This window comes from Eschrichtius robustus, chromosome 7, assembly GCF_028021215.1.
Source record: "Eschrichtius robustus isolate mEscRob2 chromosome 7, mEscRob2.pri, whole genome shotgun sequence".
NCBI lineage: Eukaryota > Metazoa > Chordata > Mammalia > Artiodactyla > Eschrichtiidae > Eschrichtius > Eschrichtius robustus.
The window spans coordinates 105,039,243-105,066,094 of record NC_090830.1 but is presented as its reverse complement, the minus strand read 5'-3'; the positions used below and the strand labels follow the sequence as shown (position 1 = coordinate 105,066,094).

Genomic DNA, 26,852 nt, shown 5'->3' with positions numbered 1-26,852 from the left:
AGTATGATGCTAACTGTAGGTTTTTTGTAGATACTCTTTATCAAGTTGAGGAAGTTCTCCTCTATTACAAGTTTACTGATAGTTTTTATCAAGAATGGGGGTTGAATCTTATCAAATGCTTTTTCTGTATTTATTGATATAACCATGTAATTGTTCTTCTTTAGCTTGCTGATGTGATGGATTATATTAACTGATTTTTGAATGATGAACAAGCTTTGCAGAGTAGGATAAATCCTACTTGGTCATGATGTAGAATTCCTTTTATAAATTGCTAGATTCAATCTGATAATATTTTGCTAAGGATTTTTGCATCTATGTTCATGTCAGATATTGGTCTGTAGTTTTCTTTTCTTATAATGTCTTTGGTTTTGGTGTTAGGGTAATAATTTTTTTTTTTTTTTGCAGAAATTAATGGAATTTACTAGACATTACTGGCAGCATTTTGCATTACTTCACCCTAATCACCCCAAGGACCTGAACAACAAGAAGAGATTTTTCGGTTCCAGTTACACCTATAATCTTTTAGAAGCCAGTGATCCTTCAATCATAGGTACTCTGCACCTATCCAGTGACATTTGTTGATTCCACCAACATCACCGACTAATTCTTATCCAGAGGGGGAGAATTTCTGCCTATACTCAATACTCTTGGAGTCTGCTCTCAACAGAAGTTGATTACCTTGCATAGAAATGAGAGCTATTAGCTATCTAAACTGTCTTTGAGTAACATCTCCAAGAGATGGTACTGCTAAGCATACATAATTGAACACGTTGCTATTATTCTTTTGAACAAACTGTTATCTATTAGATAAATTAAGAATTTTACCTTCACTTGTACTTTCTCTGATGCTCTTCCTTTCTTTATATAGATCCAAGTTTCTGACCTATATCATTTTCTTTACCTCTAAAGAAGTTATTTTAACATTTCTTGCAAGGCAGGTCTACTGGCAACAAATTTCCTCAATTTTTGTTTGTCTGAGAAAGTATTTTTCCTTCACTTTTGAAGGATAATTTCATAGTATATAAAATTTTACGTTGGTGTTTTTCTCTCAACACTTCAAATATTTTCCTCCATTCTCTTCTTGCTTACATGGTTTATGAAGAGAAGTAAGATGTAACTCTTATCTTTGTTAGTCTAGGTAAGCTTTTTCCTCTAGATTCTTGAAGGATTTTTTATCTTTTTTTTTTTTAAATTAATTTGGTTGTATTTCTTTTTTTTTTTTTTAATTTATTTATTTATGGCTGTGTTGGGTCTTCGTTTCTGTGCGAGGGCTTTCTCTAGTTGCGGCAAGTGGGGGCCACTTTTCATCGCGGTGCGTGGGCCTCTCATTATCGCGGCCTCTCTTGTTGCGGAGCACAGGCTCCAGACGCGCAGGCTCAGTAATTGTGGCTCATGGGCCTAGTTGCTCCGTGGCATGTGGGATCTTCCCAGACCAGGGCTCGAACCCATGTCCCCTGCATTGGCAGGCAGATTCTCAACCACTGCGCCACCAGGGAAGCCCAGGATTTTTTATCTTTAATTTTGTGCAGTTTTGAACATGATATGCCTAAGGTGTAATTATTTCGGTATTTATCCTGCTTGGTGTTCTCTAAGCTTTTTGAATACATGGTTTGTTGTATGACATAAATTTGGGAGAAATCTCTGTCATTACTGGATCAAATATTGCTTCTGTTCCTTTCTCTCTTTTTTCTCCTTCTAATATTCCCATTGCATGTATGCTACACCTTTTGTAGTCGTCCCACAGTTCTTGGATATTCTTGTTCAGTGTTTTTTTCTTTGCTTTTCTGTTTTGGAAGTTTCTATTGACAGATTCCCAAGCTCAGAGAGTCTTTTTTCAGCCATGCCCAATCTACTGATAGGTCCATCAAAGGCATTATTCATCTCTGTTGCAGTGTTTTTGATCTCTAGCATTTCTTTTTGATTCTTTCTTAAATTCTCCATCTCTCTGCTTATATTACCCATCTGTTCCTGCATGTTGTCTGCTTTATCCATTAAAGTACTTAGCATACTAATCATAGGTTTTTTTAAAAAAAAATTCCTGGTCTGATAATTCCAATAGTCCTGACATATCTGAATATGGTTCTAATACCATATCTATCTCTTCAAACTGTATTTTTTGTCTTTTAGTCTGCCTTGTAATTTTTTCCTGATAGCTGGACATGGTGTACTGGGTGAAAAGAATTGCAGTAATTAGGCCTTTAGTAATGTGGCAGTAAGACAGTGGGAGAGGGGAAGTGTTCTTTAGTACTACGATTAGGTCTTCATCTTTAAGTAAGCCTTTGCCCCTTAGCTGTGCACTTCACATCTGCTTTTCATTTCCACCCCTCAAGTTGGACAGGATGGCCAGAGCAGGCTGGAGTTGGGTGTTTCCCTTCCCCCATTAGTTTAGGCACTGGTAAATAGTTTATTTTGAGGTTAGGTCTTGTTTAGAAAAACAGAATGCTTAAAGAACAGAATGCTCTGGCGTATTTCAAAATGGTTCCTTTTCCCTTGCCCCTGCTGGAAATGTAAGAGGATTTTCCTCAAATCTTCACTGGGAGAACTTGGTGCCCCCTCTAAGACTGGGTTCCCCTGGAGTTTTAACTCTCAAACTTGTCCATACTGATTTTCTAATATTCATTAATTATACTTCAGGTTTTCCTACCCCAGTAATGATTCCTATGGGTTTCTACTCCATTAAGTTGTGATTCTCTGTATTTGCCTACTTCTCCAATTTTGGGGGCAGCAGTGTGTCCTGTGGTCTTACTTCTCTGAAAGATCAAGGAAGAGTTGATTTTTTCAGTTTTCTCAGCTTTTTACTCGCTGGCACAGAGTGATAACTTCCCAGCTCTTTACATGCCGGACTAGAAACTGGAAGTCTGTGTTCACTTTTTAATAATTAATTGAGCTATATCTATTTATAATTATTGCATTTATAAATTGTGTGTGCTTATATATGAATGCTACATTTAAAAAAATAAGTTTTTTTAGAGTCCACGTACCATGTCCTTGCTCCACAGGAAGAGAATTTCAAGCCCTTAATCAAAGATAATTTACCACTATCACTTTAGTCATAATCCTAAAAACACTTTGCTACATACTCATCAATAGATTAAAAAAGGCAAACTGAAAAAGAATCGCAAGCATATTCTTTCTAGGCATTTACAGTTGCAATCACTGCCAGGACTCAAAAGGAAAGGACTCTTCAGGGTGGCAGGTTGGAAAAGCTCCAGGGAGCAAAGTTAAAAAGCTCTGATGCCAAAGAAAAAGAACTGGGCCATTTCTCTACACAGATTAAAAAGGGAATGGTATTCCCATTTTCCCCTCTATTCTGATGCAAATCTTTTCAGTTAGAAGTCTTATATTAGCTTCAAGTAGCTCTCAGTGTGGGTCCAGGTTAATTTCAAAAAGCTGTGGTACTGCTTGAGGGCAGGAACTACTTACTTTACCTCTTTTGTATCACTCACAGATTTAGTACAATGAAAGGCAAGTTAACAAGGCAGTCTATATAATATTTCATAAAGTAAACAAATATGATATAAAATCTACCACTTTGTATATGCATATGTGGGATTTTGGAGGGGAAGCAAATGGAGGTATGGGTAAAAGGATCATGTAAGTGCTTACTTCTATAATCATTAAGCAACTAAATAGAAATATGTTTGATCAGGTCACTGGACTGAAAAGAATTAGGCTAAGAGGTTAACTAAGCAATCCATGCTAATGTCTGTAATCAAGACTGTACTTTAATCATCTACAGATTGACTATTCACTGTGAATGGAAATTCCCCCAATCTCCCTCAGTAATTCACTTTAATGTTGATTTAATGATTCTCCCTGTTGAATTGCTTTCCCATAGCACAGTTTAAGACAAATTCCTCTTGAAACAGATCAAAGGAAGAGTTGAAGAACACTTAACCTTCAAACATTGAGCTTGAAATAGCTCTTGTTTTTATATCATAAAACAGAAAGGGTTTCCTGAGTTCTGTGCAAAAATAAAACAAAAAATAAACAACAAAAAATAAGGATGCTCTACTATTTGTACAGGCTGAACTTGATTTCCTAGAAAACCCAAGGGGTATCCTATGGCAGTTGTAGCTTCAACTAAATATCTACAACTTAAGGACCACTGGAACGATGGACCAGAGCTAACATTTCTAAACACTTCCTCTCAACGGGCAGATTTTGAGAAGTGTAGTTCCAAGATTCCTTAATCTGAGGCATCATGTTCCAGTATGTGTGGTTCTTTGACTTACAACTGATAAGAAAAATTGCTTGAAGATCCCTAGATACACCAGATGTCAACGCATTTCATGTTTTAATCAAAGTACAGAGTAAGCCTACTAAATATAATGTTAATAGTTAAATATGCTTACAACTCCATTCCCTAGTAAATCCCTTCTTGACAGCATATGAGTAACACATGGACATAAGGACAGAGAGCAAGAAAGAAAAAGGATTGTGTAAAATCTAATATTGAAGCAAAGAATCAATTTGTGGATAAATAAATGTCTACAAGTTTGTGGAGTCTCCTCCTATATTATGGTACTTATTATATCATATTGTCAAGTGTCTTTTTATAGTTTTTTCTCCTGTGAGCTCCTTGAGGGCAGGGATACATTTCTATATTTTCAGCACCTAACAGAGTGCTCAGAGCACAGATCATGTACAACAAATGGCACTGTGCTAAGTATCCCCTTTAATCCTCAGAATAACTGTATGAGGTAGATAATACATTGCTATTCTAATTTTGTAGATAATAAAACCAGGAATCATTAAAATGAAAGAATGTGGCCAAAGTCACACAGCAGTCTAACTCCAGAGTATGTGCCCTTAATTACTGTACTATACTATCTGAATAAATGAATGCCTGTTTTGTCCAGCTTCTGTCTCAGTTTTAATAAATAATTTTATTAATTCATTCACTCAGATATCATCTGCATTTGTGTCTTATGGATTAGGATGACAACATGGGCTCAAGAATCATCAGAGGAGCATAAGACTTGGGGGCCAGACAGATAATTTTAGGAACCAAGGGTCTTTTCTGGACTTCACACTTTCAAAGTCTGGTTACTGTTTTTTGTTTTTGTTCTTTGGGTTTTTCTGGTTGCACCACGTGGCATGTGGGATCTTAGTTCCCCAACCAGGGATCAAACCTGCGTCCCCTGCATTGGAAGTGCGGAGTCTTAACCACTAGACTGCAAAGTCTGGTTACTGTTAACATTAAATTAGTTATATCTAAATACAAGTATACTGAATTTTTAAAATGTAAATGATTATACTATAATTTTAGGAGATAAATTGGGTAATTTATAATATAGCAGGAGTAGGGAAGATGAGAATCCTTTTTAATAGAAAACTTAGAAAGGGCTATGAGGTTAAACTAGCAAGCCTATTTTATAGATAAGGGATCAATAAATGGTTTATATTAGTTTAACAAAATATTCAATGCTAGATAAGGGATCAATAAATGGTTTATATTAGTTTAACAAAATATTCAATGCAAAAGGATTTATTTTGCTAGACTATGCCAGTGTCTCATTTACATGATCCCAAATCAATAAAATAATAAAAGTTTATATAACAAATTTATGTAATTATTTAATTCATAATGCTTAAAACAACCATTAATTAATCTTTTGTTATATCCCATGGTATTATAAAAACAAAAATCTGTCCATTCAGAAAAGAGTAGGACTTGAATAACATGTAATAAGGCAATATTTACTTTTCTTCAGATCAGAGCCAATAAAGGATGTAAAGCAAATCTTACACTTGTCTAATTCTTCTTACAATTTTATTTTCCAAACACACACACACTTATATATATTACGTATACAATTAACTATTAAACTGTGAGACATGAAAGAAAATCAAGTTAGACTGATTCAGCACTACTGTAAGTCTTCAAAACATGAAGAAAATGTAATACAGCTATAGAAAATCAATATACTTTTCTTCATTTTAACAAAGATGTTTAATGCCAAAAAGGAACTGACATTTATCTGCTCATTGTTGACACTGATTATCTCTAATTTTCAATTGTTAGAAATATAATGGAATCATGTGTATAACAAAAATTGTCTTTACTTTTTAAAAGTTTGCTTACAGTGACTGAAATAAAAACTTTTGGTCAGATTTTTACATACCTTAAAAGTAGAGAGCCCATAAAGTCTTGTGGTATGAACAGTTTCTTGAGAAATATTTGTAATGTTAGTTATAAAGTCCTCAAGGTATTTGCAAGCTTGTTCCAGGTGTGTGGTGTTTATAATGATTTGCACTAGCTAGAAAATAGAAAATGCCTCCAGTGAAATGCAGGTTACATGTATACAAAGCCATTTGATTTTTAAAATTAGGATTATTACTTACAGCAACTGTACCACTTCTGCGTAATTATAGCATTATAGGATACAACTGATTATCTGATTTCAAAAGCCTACTGTAAATACTGCTTATGAATGCTATCATCTAAAAAAAATAACCAAGAGTCTAACTACCAACTAATTTAAAATAACTTTTCAAAGCACTTTTTCAAATTTTAAACATTCACCAAGTAAAAAAAATGAGTATTTTCACTTTTCATGTAAAGTCTGGCAAACATGAATCTCCATATATCTTCTAACATCATCAGCTATCCACTATTCCCCACGTAAACCCTTTTCCCTCACATCACTGGAATTTACAATGATGCTTTTATTTTAAAACAAATCCACTTCTATTAATACATTTAAAATGGAAAGCTAGTTTTATAGGATGATGTTCAGCAATAAATTAATTTATAATAATTGTTTCATATAATGAAACATTTAGCTATAAATATCTTTTTAACCTACCTCTGTCAAACCTATGTGAGGTTTTTTAATAAGATTCAGTAAACAGCTACTCAAAGTTCTGGTCAGCAGCAGATTTGTTGATTTTCTAAGCATATCATCTATTTCTGTTGAGCTAAAAACAAAGGTTGATATTATTAAGGTTTCCACAAGGGTTACAATTAGTTAGCTTCCTAAATAATTTAACGTAATTTACTAAAATAATTTGTTCTAATTCCTTTATATCTTTAAATAAATTACAATCATTCATATCTATTAAATCACATATTTCAATTCAATTTAGTTTCACAAAAGGGATACTTTCCATAAAGTAGAATGTTCATTTATAGAATAATTTAAATGTATTCAATTAACCATTACAGTAAAACCATGGAGTACTTAGTATAAGGAAATAAAACTATTCTTAAATTATGACTCCATTATGGGACAGCCACTTTCAAAGACACTTTATATACAACTATAGCTAAAATTACTTTTAAAATACAAATTGATGTGAACTCTCTGGATACAATTGCTAGATTTGATTTTAATATAACTAAGCTATCCATTTCCACTGAGATTTTTTTAAAAAAGATTCAAAGAAATTAATTGCCTTACACTAGTTTTAATTTGGGAGAGGGAGGAACTAACCTTACGATGTTTCTTAACATCCTAAAAATGACTAGAATAGCACTAAAAAGCTTATTATTTTCTTCTAACCACTAGGCCTTCAATTTAAGTAAGTCACGATTTTTTGTATATAGCCTCATTATCAAAACGGTCAAGCTGTCCTTAGACCAAGTTTTCTCAGTCTCAGCACTAGTGACACTTAGGCTAGATAACTCTTTGTTGTGGAGCTGTCTTGTACCATTGAAAGATGTTCAGCAGCATCCCTGGCCTCCACCCGCCTGATGCAAGTAGCACTCTTCCCCCTAGTTGTGACAACCCAAAATGCCTCTAGACAGTGTCAAATATACCCTGGGGGGCAAAACTGCCCCAGATGAGACTCACTGCCTTAAACACAGTCTAACATTTTAATTTTAGCACCCTTTCACTTTTTACTTTATTAAAACATTACTCTTAAAAATCTATGAAGTACAAATATTTACTAGTTTACATTAGTTTAAATATGCAAATAGAACAAGATTTGACAAAACACAGGTAACTTTCACTACTATTCTAATGTTCTCCATTTTAACGCAGGTACTAATTCAATTTCTGTTCTAATTCTGGCAGACCTGAGTAGAATATGTCTCTCTGATTTCTTGGTATCTAAAGTCAAGACTTCCCAGGGAATAGCATATATATACCAGTAGGGTTTCAGCGCTACACAGTAGCAAACTCTCTGACAGAAATCAATAGTGTCCCTAGAACAAGCAACGTACTCACACCGATATAAAGGAGGTGGTTGCCAAGTCCTCTGGTTTCCTTTCTGACACACTCAAATTATGCTTAAAGACACCCTGTATAGCACCCTTTTCAGATGAAAAGTTATGCATGACAGATAATGCCTTTTGTTTAATTCCCTGAACTTCGTTGAATGCTGAATCAATGCGTCTTTTTCTTCCGTAAGTAAAAGCAGAGAAAGAAAACCTGACAGCACCTACGTCCTATTCGTGCCAGCAAGATTTAGCCAACAATGACCAGGATTTTCTCCAAGAGGTTTTTATCCTAACTGAGCAATTTTTTTTCCTTAACTCCTTCTCTTTTGAGCTTATAACCTGTACTCTTCCTAATTTTTAAATAACAAATAACACGGTAATTAAATATCAATATACAATAAATCTCCTAAATTATTTTAGAGCTTAGCCTCTTATGAAAACTGAAAATTTCTTAAAGATCATATTAGATCCACATGTTTTCTCTGCAACCAAATAATTGAGACTTTAGAATCTCATCAAGAAATCACTTAATTCTCTGGCCCTGCTTTTATTCACATATAAAAAGAACCCCAAACATTTTCACTATAAGAGCTCCAAAGCATCTTTTTGGTCTAAAAATCTAACTGCAAAACATGTTTAAACGTAATAAAAGAGCTTTAAACACAGAAAGTTATTTTTCCATAATTCTTTAAGGACAAATTAAAAAAAAAAAGTGATTCAGCTCAATTTTAGGCCACAGATGTAAATTTTTAAAACAAAAATGTGTCAGAAAGCTGATAATCTAGAATAAATTTAGATTTAGATATTTTTATACTAACTATGCTTTCTGTATTCTGAACTACGAAATGAAAATAGGCAATGTTATTTAGTAAAGCTAATTTTAAAAAATGTAAGTATAAAAAGCCTTGCTAAATGAAATAAATAGTATCATAGAGAGTTAAATAGAATGACTGGATGTTGAACTAACAAAAATGACAAATATTTTTATTAAAGAGAGAAGGAAAAAATAGATAATCTTTTCTGCTGTAGCATTAGTATACAACATTTACCTTTTAGAATGCTAGGAGTTCATGCACAAAAAGAGCCAGAACTGAGGGGGCAATTCTAGTTCTAGTCAGTCAGTAGGGAAGCTTTAGGGATAATTACACATAATATTATGACTAAGGGCTTTTATCTTTGGTATTATAAATGTGGTAAAAAAAAATCAAATAACGGGACTTCCCTGGTGGCACAGTGGTTAAGAATCCACCTGCCAGTGCAGGGGATAGGGGTTCGAGCCCTGGTCCGGGAAGATCCCACATGCCGCAGAGCAACTAAGCCCGTGCACCGCAACTACTGGGCCTGCGCTCTAGAGCTCGCAAGCCACAACTACTGAGCCCCCGTGTGCCACAACTACTGAAGCCCGCGTGCCTAGAGCCTGTGCTCCACAACAAAGACAAGCCACCACTATGAGAAGTCCGTGCACCACAACGAAGAGTAGCCCCTGCTTGCCGCAACTAGAGAAAGCCCGTGCATAGCAACGAAGACCCAATGCAGCCAAAAATAAATAAATTTATTTATTTTAAAAAATCAAATAACAATTAGAGATCCACTGTCTCTCCTCTGTAAATAAACAAAATAAATTTAATTCCAAACTGGTAAATTTCTATACTTTCTACAGTTTACCTCCAATCTACCATCCACATTGAGGCCAGAGTAAACTTTCTAAAATATTACTCCAGTCATGTCGTTTCTTAGTTAAAAATTCTTCAACAGTTCCCCAATGCCTGCAAATGAAATATAAAAACTCCAAGCTCTAGTCTCACATCTTATACTGTAGTATCTCATCTGCTCCTACGTCTTATGTGCCTACCATGTGCCAGGCTACACTGAGTGCTTTATACACACTCACTACCTCATTTAATTCTTAAAACCACCCTATGAGTTATTTCTCTCATTTTACAGATAAGGGAACTGCAATTTAAACAGATTAAGTGACTTGCCCAAAGTCCTACTAAAGCTAGTGAGTGTCAACATCAAGAATCAAACTCAGGTGTAAGTCTGAAGCTTATGTCCTTAACTATTGCATTATACTGTTCTGTTTTTTTTTTTTTTTTAATTATTAGCACCTTTTAATTATTATTTATTTATTTATTTATTTATTTGGCTGTGTTGGGTCTTCGTTTCTGTGCGAGGGCTTCCTCTAGTTGCGGCAAGCGGGGGCCACTCTTCATTGCGGTGCGCGGGCCTCTCACTATCGTGGCCTCTCTTGTTGCGGAGCACAGGTTCCAGACGCACAGGCTCAGTAGTTGTGGCTCACGGGCTTAGTTGCTCCGCAGCATGTGGGATCTTCCCAGAGCAGGGCTCGAACCCGTGTCCCCTGCATTAGCAGGCAGATTCTCAACCACTGCGCCACCAGGGAAGCCCTACTGCTCTGTTTTAGATCGGAACTTTAGAATGTTCAACGAAAAAAAAGATAGGCATAAATTATTGGTAGCTCTTGGACCATTAGAGCTCCGCTAATGAAAACTACCACTGTAATAGTCTGTCATTCCTTTTCAGTGAATACTCATTTGTATCCACTGTTTTTCCAATGCTGAATGATACTGTGTGTGTTATGTTATAAGCTAATGTCTTTAAAATCCATGTTTAGAAACTTTGGTATAAGAGACTAGTAGAGTATGATGAAGCTTAAGGCAGTGGTTCTTAAACTTGGAGTGCACCAGAATCACCCAGAGTACTTGGTAAAGCCAAGGGCTCCATCCTCAGTTTCTAATTCAGTAGGTCTGAGGTTGCATTTCTAGTTAACCCCAAATGCCACTAAGATATGTAAGCCTTCCAACGAGATAATAGTCCACTGAAGAGTCATGGCCTAAAAATCAAGTGTTAATGTTTCACAAAAATAGCTATAATAAAGATACATTTCTTATTAATAAACTTACCTCCGGTGTAATGACTCTGAAAATTTAAGGCTGGCATAAATAAATTCTTTAACTTGAATATAAATATGAGGCACTGATTGAGACATGGGCAGTTTCTTTGGGAAAGATTGCTGTTGAAAGAAAAACAAAGTTGAAACTGTTGCTGAAATTTTAGAAAAAGATATTCTAATCACCTCAAAAATGTAAAAATTAAATTGATTTCACATTTGAATTAGTAGTTAATACCTGCATTTTAAGGTCTACTGTTATCTCATTATTTTTAAGATTTTAAAAAGAACCAAAATATTTCTGAAGAAAATAATGTGGCAATTTACCTGTTTCTTAAATCATGTTATCAGACTTCTAACAAGTAGAGAAAGTATATAAGTGTGTGTCCTGATGATAAGTATCCTGCAGAAGATGCTTAACTCTCTGCTTCCTTGCAGCCATAATACAAGAGTCAGGTTGGCATGAAAGTTATGGACCAGCTTCCTGGCCCAGTGTCATCAAATAATTCTAAGACTCCCTTCACTCGCTTGAATGCCAATTTAAGAAAGTATCCACTTCATTCCATAACTCCTAGAATACCTTACAGCAGCTTTCTGACCTATATACATCTAACGCCAGTATGAAGCTAATGGTTTACAGTGTGCTTCTTGGCTAAAATGCTTTATCAGCCAACATCCATTAGCAAATTCTCAGTCTCCAAAAGGTAAACTCTCCCGAAGATTGTTACCAAAAGCCCCCTCTTTACCCTTCATGAAGCCTAATCTACTTCAATCTTCACATTCATTGCAACTTAGTTTACATCATTGAAAACACCCTCACGAAGGTCACCAATGACCTCACAGGTGTTAAATCCAATAAATTTTCATGTTACCTGATTAACCTGACACAATGGGCCTCCTGCTTTTTTTTTTCCCCCCCTAAATAAACCCCCATTTTATTTATTTATTTTTGGCCGCTCCACGGGGCATGTGGGATCTTAGTTTCCCGACCAGTGATCGAACCCATGCCCCCTGCATTGGAAAAAAAGTGTCTTAACCACTGGACCACCAGGGAAGTCTCACCTCCTGCTTCTTAAATGATCTCTCCTTCCTTGGAATCCATGACCCACACTGGTTTTCCTCTGTTTCTCTACCTTCTCTATATCGCCTCCTCTAGCCATCCCTTAATTGCTACTCCTTAGGGTTCTATCCTACACCTTCTTCCCTTCTTACCACACATACTGTCCTTAGAGAATCTCACCTACTCTCACCATGCCAGTGCCAATATCTCCCAAATCTAAAACTCTAGGCCAAACCTTTCTCCTGAAGTCCAAATTTGTATATCTAACTAACATTTGAACACCTCCATTTAGCTGTAACATTTGAGACATTCTCAACAGAACCAAAAGTGAAATGATCATCCCTTCTTTCTAAATCTGCTCCTCTTGCGTTTCCTATCTTAGTGAATGCTACCACCATCCAAGGCAGAAATGTGGCTATCACACTTGTGCCTCTATCTTCATCATCCCTCATATGCAAGTGATAATCAACTCCTGTCATTCCTACTTCCTAAATATCTCAAATCAAATTCCACAGCCATAACTCCCATTCAGGTCACCAATCTCTCTTGCCAAAATAACTGCAACAATCCCCAAGCTAGTATCCCATCCTTACTCTTCTCCAATCCATTCCCCACACACTAGCCAGAGAGATCTTTCCAAAGCACAAATCTGATTATGTTTTTACTGCTTGAAATCTGGTGGTGACTTATCCGAGCCATCAGGCTAAACTCCCTAACATTGTTTACAAGGCCTATTATAGTCTGCCACTTTCTACTTCATCTTCATTTTTTGATCTTCATCTCTTGCACTTCATCAACCTTGTACTATATACTGCAGAATTACAGCCTTTCTCCATGCTGCTTCTTCTATCTTGAGCAGGGCCAACTTCTGTGGATTGTAATTTCCTGTTTATTTAATCTATCCCTCACTTGACTACAAGTTCCTTGACAGCAGAGACTGAAAAACTAGTGCATAGCACAGTGTCTACTAGATAGCAGGTGAATGATAAATATATGAATTAACATAGGTACTCTTAGGTACCTCCAGCAGAAAGAAACTTACAATAAGCTGGTAGTGAAAACATTTGCAGAGCGCAGTCTCTCTCCAAAACTGGTAGGTTCAACATTTCCAAATTTAGGAACTGAATTAGGAGTACTACAAAAATCAACCAAAGAGTTGCTATTCTTTAAAATCACCTTATAATAATGTAAGAGCTAACTCACCTCCAAGTTATGTTTTGCAGAATAATGAAACCAATATTAACTATTTGAAAGATATTTCAACTTTAAGAATTTATTTTAATGACATTAAAGACAATATGAACATGTTCTTATTTTAGCCAAAGGATCCTAGTTAAATTAGCACAGCTATCTGCAAAAAGACAGATTTTAGCATATATGTTCAGTGTCATTCCCTTTCTCACTTGTAATTTCCGCTGAAAATAACTCATGTTATTTGAGAGACAATTTTACATCTTTTTCAATCGTTTTAATTGAAAATTATACTTAAAATAGGAAAAAATTAAATATATAAACACACAACCAAGAGACTATTACTAAATAACTTATGGGATTTCTAAGTTATCCCATTTAAATTTTTCATGCGCCTTTTGCCTTAATGATAGTTCTTTTTAATGATGAATACACAAACCAATGAATACAATTCTTAACAAGCTTAATCCTCAGATGCTGTATATTTTGGAAGTACCCTACAAGCAAAATCAAATATCCTTTTAACTATAAATCTATTTAGAATAGTTTAGTGTAATTAGAAGAGACATTAGAGATTATTTAGTTCAACCTCCTTATTTGACAGATGAGGCAAAAATGCCCAAATAGGGTAAGACACTTGCCCATAATAAGCCACAGACAGAGCTGGCACATGAATCCAGACCAAATCCAGTGCTCTTTTTGCAGATGCTATATCCTGAACACATTTATTACCAGTAACTAAAACAAAACAAAGCCAAGCTGTGAGATAGAGAATATTCTCGTAATATTTCTTTTTTAAAAAATAAATTTATTTGTTTGTCTACTTATTTATTTATTTATTTTTGGCTGCGTTGGGTCTTCGTTGCTGCACGCGGGCTTTCTCTAGTTGCGGTGAGCGGGGGCTACTCTTCGTTGCAGTGCGTGCGTTTCTCATTGCCGTGGCTTCTCTTGTTGTGGAGCACAGGCTCTAGGCACGCGGGCTTCAGTAGTTGTGGCCTGCGGGCTTAGGTGCTCTGCGGCATGTGGGATCTTCCCAGACCAGGGATCGAACCCGTGTCCCCTGCATTGGCAGGCGGATTCTTTTTTATTTTTTTTAGTATTTATTTATTTATTTTATTTTTAGCTGCGTCAGGTCTTAGATGCAGCACGCAGGATCTTCGCTAAGGCATGCAGGCTCTTCATTGCAGCGTGTGGGCTTCTCTCTAGTTGTGGTGTGTGGGTTTTCTCTTCTCTAGTTGTGGTGCACAGGCTCCAGGGTGCATGGGCTCTATAGTTGTGGCGCGTGGGTTCCAGAGCACGCAGCTCTAGTTGAGGCGCACGAGCTCAGTAGTTGTGGCATGCAGGCTTAGTTGCCCCATGGCATATGCGATCTTAGTTCCCTGACCAGGGATTGAACCCGCATCCCCTGCATTATAAAGCGGATTCTTTACCACTGGACCACCAGGGAACTCCTAGCAGGCAGATTCTTAACCACTGCGCCACGAGGGAAGTCCCTCGTAATATTTCTTGACAGGGAAACTTTGATTGGGGTTTCAAAAATACAGAACTAGAATAATTATTCTGGTCTTTTGTGTGTATTAGAATACAATTAGGTATATTCAATGGCAGTGTTAGCTATAATCTAAAAGCTATGTATTAAATTACTTGGTCCTGTATTTAGTGACTATTACACATAATATGCTTAGTTTATGTATATACAAATGTAACATAAAAATTTACAGTCACAATTCACACAACTCATTCAGAATTCACTCTTGTTCATTATTAAGGGATAAAAATGTAGAAAAGGACTAAATTATAAAGTGTTGAAAAATAATAAAAAAGATTAAGGGAAAAAAAATCAAAAATGAACAGAATGAAAAAGGTGATAACAACAGGAAATATGATATCCTTTTCTCATAAGATCTAATTTCACCCAGGGATACTGGATTGGTACAAGCGTGTGTGTTTCTGTGTGCACGCATGCATATGGGCAATCAGGTGTATTTCCAGAATACTCTACGTGGTGGTCTATTTCCTTTCTCTAGCCTATCTTTTGTTCAGACATCGTGACTCCAAAAATAGACATTCTTACTTCAGGAAAAATTTACAGGTGGCTATTGCCTTCATACACCTCTTACTTAACCAAGATAAACTTTTTTTTTTAAATAAATTTTTTTTTTTATTTATTTTATTTTTGGCTGCGTTGGGTCTTCATTGCTGTGTGCAGGCTTTCTCTACTTGCGGTGAGCAGGGGTTACTCTTTGTTGCGGTGCGTGGGCTTCTCATTACAGTGGCTTCTCTTGTTGCAGAGCACAGGCTCCAGGTGCGTGGGCTTCAGTAGTTGTGGCACATGGGCTCAGTAGTTGTGGCTCATGGGCTCTAGAGCGCAGGCTCAGTAGTTGTGGTGCATGGGCTTAGTTGCTCCACAGCATGTGGGACCTTCCCAGACTAGGGATCAAACCCATGTCCCCTGCATTGGCAAGCGGATTCTTAACCACTGCGCCACCAGGGAAGTCCCCAAGATAAACTTTTTATACAAATATATTTCTAGAAAAAAAGCCACAAAATAAGATCTTCCACAGTGACGGAAATTTCAAAGAAACTCTCTCTTTCCTTACAATATTCTCTTATTCTTATAATCTACTCAACATTTAGTATATCTAATTTGGAACCCACCCAATGATAGTAACACCTGCCCTGGGAATCCACCTAACATTTGGGACAACGGCTCCTAGTAGCCCCAGGAAAGTCCTTTCTTAACCTCACCAAAATAGTAGTAGTAGTAGTAACGTATCTTTAAAAGTTAACAAAACATAATTAATTTTCTCAAATAACACAACAATAACAACAAAAGCCTCAAAAGAAGCTATTCTCACAATGTCAGGTTAATATAATGTAGCAATAAATATGATTAATTTATTTTCAAGAAAATTCTTGAATTAAAAACTAGCTTGTACCTTTTCAAGGTCTGGATCTTGAAAGGGAAATTTACTGATGACTGTTTTATATTCTTCTTCATTAACAATAGGGATGGGACTATAATTATCTTCTTCAAAAATGTCCCTGTTAAGAAAGAAGACAGAATTGAAATTTAATATTAGAAAACATATCAATAGAGTGCTATAGGACAATACTTTTAAAAAACCCCAACAATTACAAAATCATTTTTTGTGTGTCAGTTAAAGTTCTAAACAGGAAAACAGTGCCTAATCACTCAGAATTCTGAAATCCAATACCAAATAAGTCTGTCCCTCAAAATTAATGTGCAACCTCTTCTTTCCACTTGTTTATTTTACATCCTCTCAGCAATTTAGTTTTTATTTTCTAGTCTAGAACAATTCTCAAGATGATATAGTCTGAACGAACTCATTACAACTAAAAATGAGGTGAAGAGTATCCCAGTCACATTTCTTGATAGGAACAACTCTCAAGTTGTATGTTTTCTGTTTTCTCTTTCCAACTAGACCATAAGCACCTTGAAGATAAAAACAACGTCTTCCATTTGTTTGTCTCTCATAATGTTGTACTTAGAAAAGGACCTTTTATACTTAGTAAGGCAGACACATTTACTACTCACCAAATAGGCAAAGTCATATGATTAGTTTTAGCCATTGGACTGTGAATACAAGTTACATGTGTTGCTTTAAGTCTAAAGCATTTATGAACTAACTGTGTGACCCTTAGTCCCACAGTGATAGGGGGAGACCACCATGTTGAGAAAGTAGAATTACAGATGTCAAAAGTTCAAATCTTGGACTACTAGACCCACTATGGACTTCTGTGCAAGTGAGAAATAAAATGCCAGTGTTCATCCAATGAGATTTTGGGCATTTTTGTTACCGTAGCATAACTCAGCCTGCCCTAATATACCTGCTGTCCAATCAACTTCCTTTTAATCAATAATTCAGTTTGATTTTTATTTACTGAGCACCTATTATGTGCTAGTCTGGGCTAACTCTGATGAAAACTCCCTACCCTCATGAAAATAAAAGCAAGATCCCTGTTCTCAAACCTAATAGGAGAGATAGATATGTAAACAAATTATAATGTTTATAATGATGTGTTATACGTACAATAAAAGAGGAGCAAGTTTCAGAAATAGGACAAAGGAGGAAGTGATTAACTTTATCAGAGTAGGTGGGGGACATCTCATGAAAAGTTTTACAGAGAAGCTACGGGCTCTGTAGGGTCTTCAAAGATGAAAAGAAACACTTCTAATGAGATTATGGGAAAACAGCATTTCAGAAAGATGGAACATAACATGCAAAAACATAAGGGGAGAAAAAGTATGAGTGTGGGGAGGGGTTGAGTAAAACCACAAGTAGTGCAGTACTACTGGAGTATAAAGTATTCAAGGGACATGGTTTAAAATGAGGCTGGGCAGATGGACAAACTGAGGCACCCAGATTTTATCCTGTAGGCAATGGAATACCATAGTAGGTTTTAAGCAGAGGAATGTCATAGGAAGACTTTCACAGAGTGGAGGAAAAACTAGGAAAAGGACAATAATGAACAGAGAGAGGCCAATTAGAAAGACTGAATAATCCAAATAAGAAGTGACGAGAATTTGAATTAAAGCTGTATTTGTGTAGGAAGAGAGGAAGTGGCAGAAACAAGAGTTTTTAAAAAGTAAAATATATGGGATTTAGAAACTAAATGAGGATTATGAGGGAAAGTATTATATAATCCTGATGAATCTGTGGTTTCTAGACAGGGCAAATGGACAAATGATGTATAGCTCACCTCATCAGAGACATTTGCTGACGTAAGGAACTTAAGAGAAGGATATGGTTTGGGCAGTGGATGATGGATATCTAATTGATAAATGGCTCTGGCATCTTAATGAGAGGCTGGAAATAAAGTCACGTGCTTGTAAATCACTGAGGTGCACAAGGTAGTTAAAATACGACTCTGTTTGGAGCTAGGCAATCAAGAATATAAATAAAACACTAGTGCTCACAATATAGGTGGAGAGAACCACACATGGATAAACAAAGTATGACAGTAGTCAGATCATAAATTCTATCATGGACATCGTCAAGTTTTAATTATTCAGTACTGATGATAACTTTTACTTTTTCCCCATTTAATTGTTAGGTTGTCAATTCACTACTTGTACAGTCTTTGAAGATACAGATCAAGGACAAAAAAAGCTTAAAATCTGCTACTTCTTAAAAATCTAAGTAAAAAGCATGACCTAGAACAGTACTGAAAGTAGAAGTCAAAATATATTTGGTAATTACAATTGACATGCTATCATTTGCTCTCAATCCATGATGATAATGGAGGATAATGTTAATCCTATCTGTTTTTGAAGGAACCCATTAGCTTTTCAGAGAGAAAACAATACCTCACAGTTTCCCCAATCTTGAGGAACAATCTCACTACTAGAAGTCTTAAGATAGATAAGGGAGAATAGCTGGTTCAATACAAATCTATCAGCAACTGTAAAAACTTAAAACACTCTTCTGAAAAGGGTAAGTTAATAACAGAAATCCTATAAGTAAAGATTTTTATATACAAATATATATAAATAAAGATATCATATTATATCACATTACATCATGGCATATACATTATAGATTACCATCCCTATCAATAAGCACTACCTCTATTTCTAAAATACTAAATATCAAAAATTGTTAATATTTATACATGACTCATCTAAGACTGTCAATTATTCATTTGGGACAACATCCTGACAAGATCACTCCTATGGAATGTTAATACAAAAAGCTTAAATAAGGATTTAGTTCATCTTAATAGAAGTGTATAACCTTGTAAACCACTTCGGTATTTTAAAAGATTTCTATCACAGTATTCAGAAGGCCAGCCCTCCATAGGTTTTGAAAACTGATGGGGTAAATGCCAAGCTAGTGTTAAATCATTTAACATATTTTCTATTTTAATAACATCAACTATTATTGCCACATTGTTTCTATCATATTTTGGCTAACCTAAATGTAAGCTCTCAAGATTGACTTTTTGTTGAAACAAAGAAAAAAAGAAAGGAAGGAAGGGAGAAAGGCACAAAAGGAGAGAGAAAAGTTTTTAGAATTTAAAAAGGAGGGAGTTGATATTTCTTTTCATGGCAATACAAAATTATATAGTTATTAAAATACTTTGTGCCCTGAAGGCAAGTGGTTAAAGCAAAAATAACTGTCCTAATTAGATACTTTAAGATTTTTAATTTAACAATTATGTTGTTTGTAAAAATAGCACTTTCCCCAAATAAAATTTATAAGCCATAAATTTTTGTCTCTAGTACTAAATACCATTGAACAGTTACAGCCTCATATCTAATCATTTACTGGGGCAAAAAACTACAGAGATTAGGACTAAAAGTAGAACAATTAAAAATTGATTATAAGTGGTGCAGCCACTGTGGAAAGCAGTATGGAGGTTCCTCAAAATATTTAACATATATTAACCATACAATCCAGCAATTCCACTTCTGGGTATATGCCCAAAAGAATTGAAAACAGGGACCCAAACAGATAACAGTTCGCCAAGGTTCATAGTGGCATCATCCACAATTGCTAAAAGGTGAAAACAACCCAAATATCCATAAGTGGATGAATGGATAAATAAAATGTGATATACATAATGGAATATTATTTAGCCTTAAAAAGGAATGAAATTTTGACACATGCTACAATATGGATGAACCTTGAAGACATTATGCTAAGTGAAATAATCCAGACACAAAAAAACAGACAAATCCAGACACAAAAACCAAACATTGTATGATTCTACTTATATGAAGTACCTAGAGTAGTCGAATTCATAGAGACAAAGCAGAATGGTGATTGCCAGGGACTAGAAGAAGAGAATGAGGGTTACTGTTTAACTGGTACAGAGTTTCAGCTTAGGAAGATAAAAAACTTCTGGAGATGGCTAGTGGTGATGGTTTCAACAATGTGAATATACTTAATGCCACTGAACTGTACATCCATAAAAGGTTAAAATGGTAAGTTTTATGTTATATATATTTTACCACAATAAAAAAATATTATAAGCATTTTTTATTGCTAAATGCAAAAACCAATCACTTTAGCATTTGACAAACTTTTTCATTACATTAAGGCACCATGGCTTAGACTAACCTGAAAACTCCAGCCCATTTTTTAAGCAGTGTTTCATTGTATTGATCTCTTATTTCAAATAAAAGGTCAAAAAGTCGGTTCACTGGAAAACCATAACCCTAAAACACACACAAAAAAGCAGATAAACAAGTAAAATAAATAAAGATTCATTTTTAAAAGTTCAGAATACTAGAGAACTGTGTGAAGTGATCACTGTATCACATAGTATGCCATCCCAACAGTATGAAAAAAGATATCCTTTTGACTTTCTACTAAGTTGTACTAGGTAAAAAAGAGTCTAGAAAGAGTTTTATGAACTGGAATAATTTTTCTATTTCTTCTTTCTCTTTTTTGTCTGGATTACACTGTCAACCTTAAAAAGTATTAGAAGTCAGAATTGGAGAAAAAGTTCAAGATTAGTGATCTACATATCTGTGTCTTGGGAAGTTGTCCCTAAATAAGATACAAGAAGAAAAGAGAATACATTCTGTCTGAAACATGATGGTTTCCTTTTGCACCTTCAATTTAACACTGACTTTGTTGTACAGGGAAAAGTTATCAAATATAACACTCCAAAACTTTATTCCTTTGCAACTCCAAATCCATTTGAAATGCTACCCATATCAGGACCAAACATTTCTGCTTGCCTCAAAGTTGTCCCTATTCCCCTTCAAGGCTTACGTCTTCATCTTTGGTCTTGATCCTATCTCCTCCTGCAGGAACTGCTCCATGGATTATCTACTCACTCTGCTGTGTCTTTAACTTCCACTAGCTCCTTTCTCTTCACTAAATAAACATGCTAAATTGCCTCCCATCTTTAAACCAAGAACAACTAAAGAAAACATAAAAGCCCTCCCTCAATTTCCTGTGTCACTCCTTCCATAGCCAAACCTACTACAATCTAACTCCCACTCCTATTCCTTTATTGAAGCTGCTCTTAGCAATGTCACAGAGAATCTCCTGAATATAAAATTCCATGATCTCTCACTCCACTTACCTCTGTTTCTTGAAACTCTTCTGTTTTGAATTCTATAACACCACTCTCTCTCCTTGTTTTCCTTTTATCTATGAGTAATCCTTCTGGATTCCTTTTTTCTTCTATCTCTATCCTTCAATCTTTTCTTCTAGCTCTCTAGGGCAATTTCAAGTTGATTGACTTCAAACACTACTTTCTCTGATTATTCTCAATCTGTATCTCTAGCTAGACCTCTATAAATTCTAAATATTTAATTCCAACAGCAATTAGACATCTCTAGTCAGTCTGCCAACAGGCACATTAAAGTTAACTTATCTCTTCCCTTTCAGACTAAACCAAGTGTTCTTCCTATTTCCTATCCCTGTTAATAGCTCTATCATCAATCCAATTTATCAGGAAAGAAACCTGAAAGTCATCTAAATGCCCTCAAAACAAACACATTTGATCAGTCATCAAATTCTTTTGATTTTACCTCCTTTACAAATCTCATTCAAACCTATCATTCTTCTCTATCATTTACTACCTTTCTTTCTTCCAGAAATCTTCCCAGTATCACTGTTTTGTTGGGTTTTTTTAATAAATTTATTTATTTTATTCATTTATTTTTGGCTGTGTTGGGTCTTCGTTGCTGGGTGCGAGCTTTCTCTAGTTGCGGCAAGCGGGGGCTACTCTCCGTTGCAGTGCACGGGCTTCTCATTGCGGTGGCTTGTCTTGTTGCGGAGCACAGGCTCTAGGCATGCGGGCTTCAGTAGTTGTGGCACGCAGGCTCTAGAGCGTAGGCTCAGTAGTTGTGGCGCACGGGCTTAGTTGCTCCGCAGCATGTGGGATCTTCCCAGAGCAGGGCTCGAACCCGTGTCCCCTGCATTGGCAGGTGGATTCTTAACCACTGCACCACCAAGGAAGCCCCAGTATCACTGTTTTACTTCAGGTCCTTAACATCTCTTGCCTAGACCACTGTAAGAGCTTCCTAAACTGAAATTCCAACCATCCGTCTCTTTCAACTCAATCTATTGCCCAACTCTTAAAATTATCATCTGAAAGTACACATCTGATCACGCCATTCCCCTATAGAAAGCGTACTAAAGCCTCACAAGACATGCCACAATCTGGCTCAAACTACCTTATCAGTTTCATTACCACTCTCTGCCCTTCTTTGCTTACACTCAAACACTACCGTTTCTAACACCATTAAGCTGCTCAGCCAGTCTCATGCTCACCATACCATACCTCTACCTGTAATTGACACATGCTATTTTGTCTGCCATTAATGCCTCTTTCTTCATATCTACTTGCTGAACTCACATTTCCTTCAAAATCCAGCTCACATTTCAACTTTCTGTGTAGCCTTTCCCAACTCCTGGAATCAAAGTTATCATTCTATCTTCTATGAGCCCAAAGCTCTTTAATATATTACTAAATTAGTATGTCTTATTATACATCTTATTTGTTTACAACTAAAGTGTGAATTTCTTGAAGCCAAGAATCTTTATGTCCCTACTGTTCTACTGATTTTTATATCTATCATTGTATATATCATCTAGCTGCTAGCACATAGTGGGTGCTCAAAAAAATGTTAATGAACGAATCAATAAATGCTTGCTTTTTATTTGCTTAATAGGCAGTAAGCAGAACTATGAACATGCTGGGTTTTTTTTAAAATTTATTGTTTAGTCAGCTTTGTTTTAAATGATGAAATAATTACATTTTTAAAAGAAAAATTTCCTTAAGTTGGCAAAGTGCCACTTTTAAAAGCAAAATATTGTGCAATATTCTTTAATTAGTTAAAGGTTAATTAGAAAAGACCCTCCTCAGGATTCCCCTGGTGGTCCAGTGGTAAGAATCTACCTTCCAATGCAGGGGATGCGGGTTCGATCCCTGATCAGGGAACTAAGATCCCAAATGCCGCAGGGCAACTAAGCCTGCACACTCTGGAGCCTGCGCGCCACAACTAGAGAGCCCGCATGCAGCAACTACTGAGCCCACATGCCACAACTAGAGAGCCCGCGTGCTGCAACTACTGAGCCCACATGCCACAACTAGAGAGCCCCCATGCCGCAACTAGAGAGCCCTCATGCTGCAACTACTGAGCCTGCGTGCCACAACTAGACAGAAGCCTGCACGCCACAACAAAAGATCCCACATGCCACAACGAAGATCCCGTGTGCCGCAACTAAGGCCAGACACAGCCAAATAAATAAATAAATATAAATAAATAAATTTTTCTAAAAAAGAAAAGACTTTCCTCAATTCTTCAATTATTAAGTATAATTTGAAAAGCCAGTATTTATTAATTCAGTATGAGATTACCCTAATAATCAGCCTGTCAGTATTCAGTGAAATGAAAATACTGCAGGATTTCTGAATAAGTAAGAAGAACTGGTTCATTTTCCTTAACTTTATTTCAAAGCAGTAGGATGAGAAAGGTATATTTACAAGGGTTTATGCACCCATCACTGTTGCTTTTCTAATGCTTCTATTATTTGAATGTTGTCTATTACTCCTTGATTCTCTGCAGAGTTCCTTGGAAACACATCAAATACTCAATCTACAACTGAATCTACAGTTGTACTCAAAGTGCCAACTCAAGAACAGTTTGTATGGTTTTTAAAAAAGAGGTAAGGAGCTTGCACCAGAATATAAATCAATGCTGATACTGATATCAAGAAAGTCTTGTTACCAAAAAAAAAAAAAAAAAGCCAACTGAGCTAAATTTTGTATTTAGTGACATAGTTGATTTACATTCTGACAAAAGTTTCTTTTCATTATGGATCCATAACAAACGATTTGTAGACCTGTGATCCCTGGACCATATTTTGAGTAGCAATGCTTTAAGTCATTAAGGATAGCAAAGCTCCCTCAAGTTACTTAGACATAGGCCCCAGATATTAAGGCAGTCTTTAATAAAACTTCCTACGTTTTCTTGCAGAGAGATCAGTATTACAGGTACATTAGTCACAAAATTTATGAAAGCAAAAAAACCCCAAATTATTTTGGTATTGTAGTATAAGCCATACAAACTAATAAAGATGTAAGGCAATAAAATAATTTACTAAGGAGCTTGTGGTATCTTCTCCTTAGGTTTAAGAATAAAATAGACAACTATTATTCTAGGATGGAAAGACTCCTGTGATAAAGCCAACAATTTAGCATTTCCCAAAGCATTTTATATGAAGCTCTAGATATAAAAGATTCTCTAAGGGGAAAAAAGATTTACGTGTCAAATATGTTGGGAAAATGCTGCATAATCACCTTCCTTTTGGAAACGTATGGTGTAAATTTGCTCTGAGACAGGCTTTTAGTGGAAAAATCTGTTTTACTTCACTCAGCATTTTCTAAACATTTTTGACCACAGAACTCTTTTTAAGTAACATCTATTATCACACTTTGGAAAATGCTGGTCTATGTTTCACAAAAAAGTTATTCCAACCATAAAAATCCCATAAATTTAAGCATGAAAAACAAATGCAATCAATTCTTTATTATCTGTGATCAAGGAGGAGGGACAAGTTTAAAACTTTGATACTGAAAACCACAAAGACATTGAGTTCTAAGATAATTCAGTTTTAACCTTATTTTAAAAAGAAAAACAAAACCCAAAACGCAAAGAAGTAAAGTGATTTACTTACAGTCACAGTACACCTGAAATTAGGAAGAAAATGAGTACACACAGCTTTCACACTAGTATGTGTTTTCATATACAGTATCACATTTAAAACTCAAAACAATTCTGAAAACTAGTAATTAACAAACTCATTTTCACAAATGAGGATCTAAAGTTTAGAAAAGCTGTAGACATAAAATTAGTCAATAGCAAAGGTTGAATATAAACTCCAGGTCTTTGTGATTCCACAGCTCATGTTCATTTTCCTCAGGCAGAACTTTAATCTTCTAATTTCTAGTTCAGGGTTGTTTCCACTACACCATGTATTTTTTTTTTTTTTAACTGCAAAAATATTATATCTACTCTAACAGAATGACCAATATTATAAAAGATGGTAATATTCCCTGAGTTCTGTCCAAGCTTCATAATCAGGAAGGAGGTGGTATGAAAAGTCCTGAGTAATAGGAGAATATCAATACATAAGTAAACATTTGATTACTACTAATTTACTACCATTAAGCCACAATAAAATAAATGAGTGTGGTCTATGTTTTGAATAGCTTTAAGTGCTCAAATAGCCATTAATTGAATATTAGATTATTACCCACCTGCAAAGTATCTGCAAATATTACAATGAGATTCTTCAGTTCCAGAACAAGATCAGGATCAGTGCAATAAGACTGCGAGAATGAAGGGTAAGTGGGGGTGGAAACACAAACAAACAAACACACACCAGAGTCATTTGGTTAAAAACTAAGAAATAAAACTGGAAAATTTCTCCCTTAATTTGCCTGACTTACAATAAATTTGAAGTCTTGGTTATTAGATCCACAGCTGGCTTCCTCTATTCATGAAAAAATTCTTAGGGAAAGATCATAACATGACATAACTAAAGTATCTGTTTTATATGAAAAGAAATTTTTCTGAAATTTGTACACACTAAACTTTGGTCAAAGCAATGATGCTTATATTTCCAGAAGTCTTTAGATTTTAAGGAACTAGTTATTTCAAATTGAAAAAATGGTTTATATATAGACCATATATTTCTACTTTTCAATTATTTATTCTATTATAAAAGAGATACAATCAATATAATTCTCTAATATAAGAAATGACAATTTAAGTATTTTCTTAGTAATGCACCAAAAAAAAATAATTAATTTCAAAGGGATAGTGAAATTCACTCTTGTCCCCTTAATAGCATGTAATAAGATTTTAAGTGTGATATGTTGCGTTTAATATATTATGATTTCATACTTGATGCCATGGAATTAATAGGAAGCACACTATCGTATTACGTATTCATAGCTGGCCTGAATATAAACCATGATAAAATGTATTGTTCTTTATTATAATATGTCAGAAAAAGTTGTATTCATTGGATAAATACTGTATCCAAAATCTATGTCCCTGATAAATAAAAATATAATGTATTTATAATCTAAATATCACTTAAACTAATAATCTTCCTGCAAAATATTTTCACTCTCTATTCTCAATAATAAGATTTTAAATAATAGATTATAAAATTTTAAGTTTGGGGAAATTTCACTGAAGGTAAACTCCCAAAATTGTCTTAAGAAAAAGTCCACACTAAGAAATTATTGATTTCAATAGTCTTTATAACACATATTTTTATTTCCACAAAAGGCATATTATAAAAATATTTTATCATTTTACCTTCGTTCATAAAAATAATTCTCATTACTTAAAGGATCATTATTCTAAATGAGTTCAAATTCTGAGAACTGCATATTTTTAAGAAATTTATAACTGTATTACTGCAAACAAATTATAAACATCGAAGAACAAGTTCTACTGAGTTTTAATGGTGGAGTTTACTTTGGAAACAAAGAATCTGGACTGATAATTAAAAACC

At 35.2% G+C, this 26,852-nt stretch overlaps 1 protein-coding gene across 4 annotated transcripts in view; it reads right to left on the bottom strand.

Moving 5' to 3' along the window:
- EXOC6 (exocyst complex component 6) overlaps nt 1-26,852 on the bottom strand; it is a 207,209-nt gene that overhangs the window by 89,081 nt on the left and 91,276 nt on the right. For all 4 annotated transcript variants that reach the window (XM_068548220.1, XM_068548217.1, XM_068548218.1 and 1 more), the window contains exons 12-17: nt 25,582-25,653; nt 20,418-20,515; nt 16,269-16,374; nt 11,092-11,201; nt 6,813-6,924; nt 6,129-6,263 (exon numbers count right to left, since the gene is read on the bottom strand). In XM_068548220.1, coding sequence (XP_068404321.1) covers nt 6,129-6,263; nt 6,813-6,924; nt 11,092-11,201; nt 16,269-16,374; nt 20,418-20,515; nt 25,582-25,653 — 633 coding nt within the window. The remainder of the gene's footprint in view (nt 1-6,128; nt 6,264-6,812; nt 6,925-11,091; nt 11,202-16,268; nt 16,375-20,417; nt 20,516-25,581; nt 25,654-26,852) is intronic.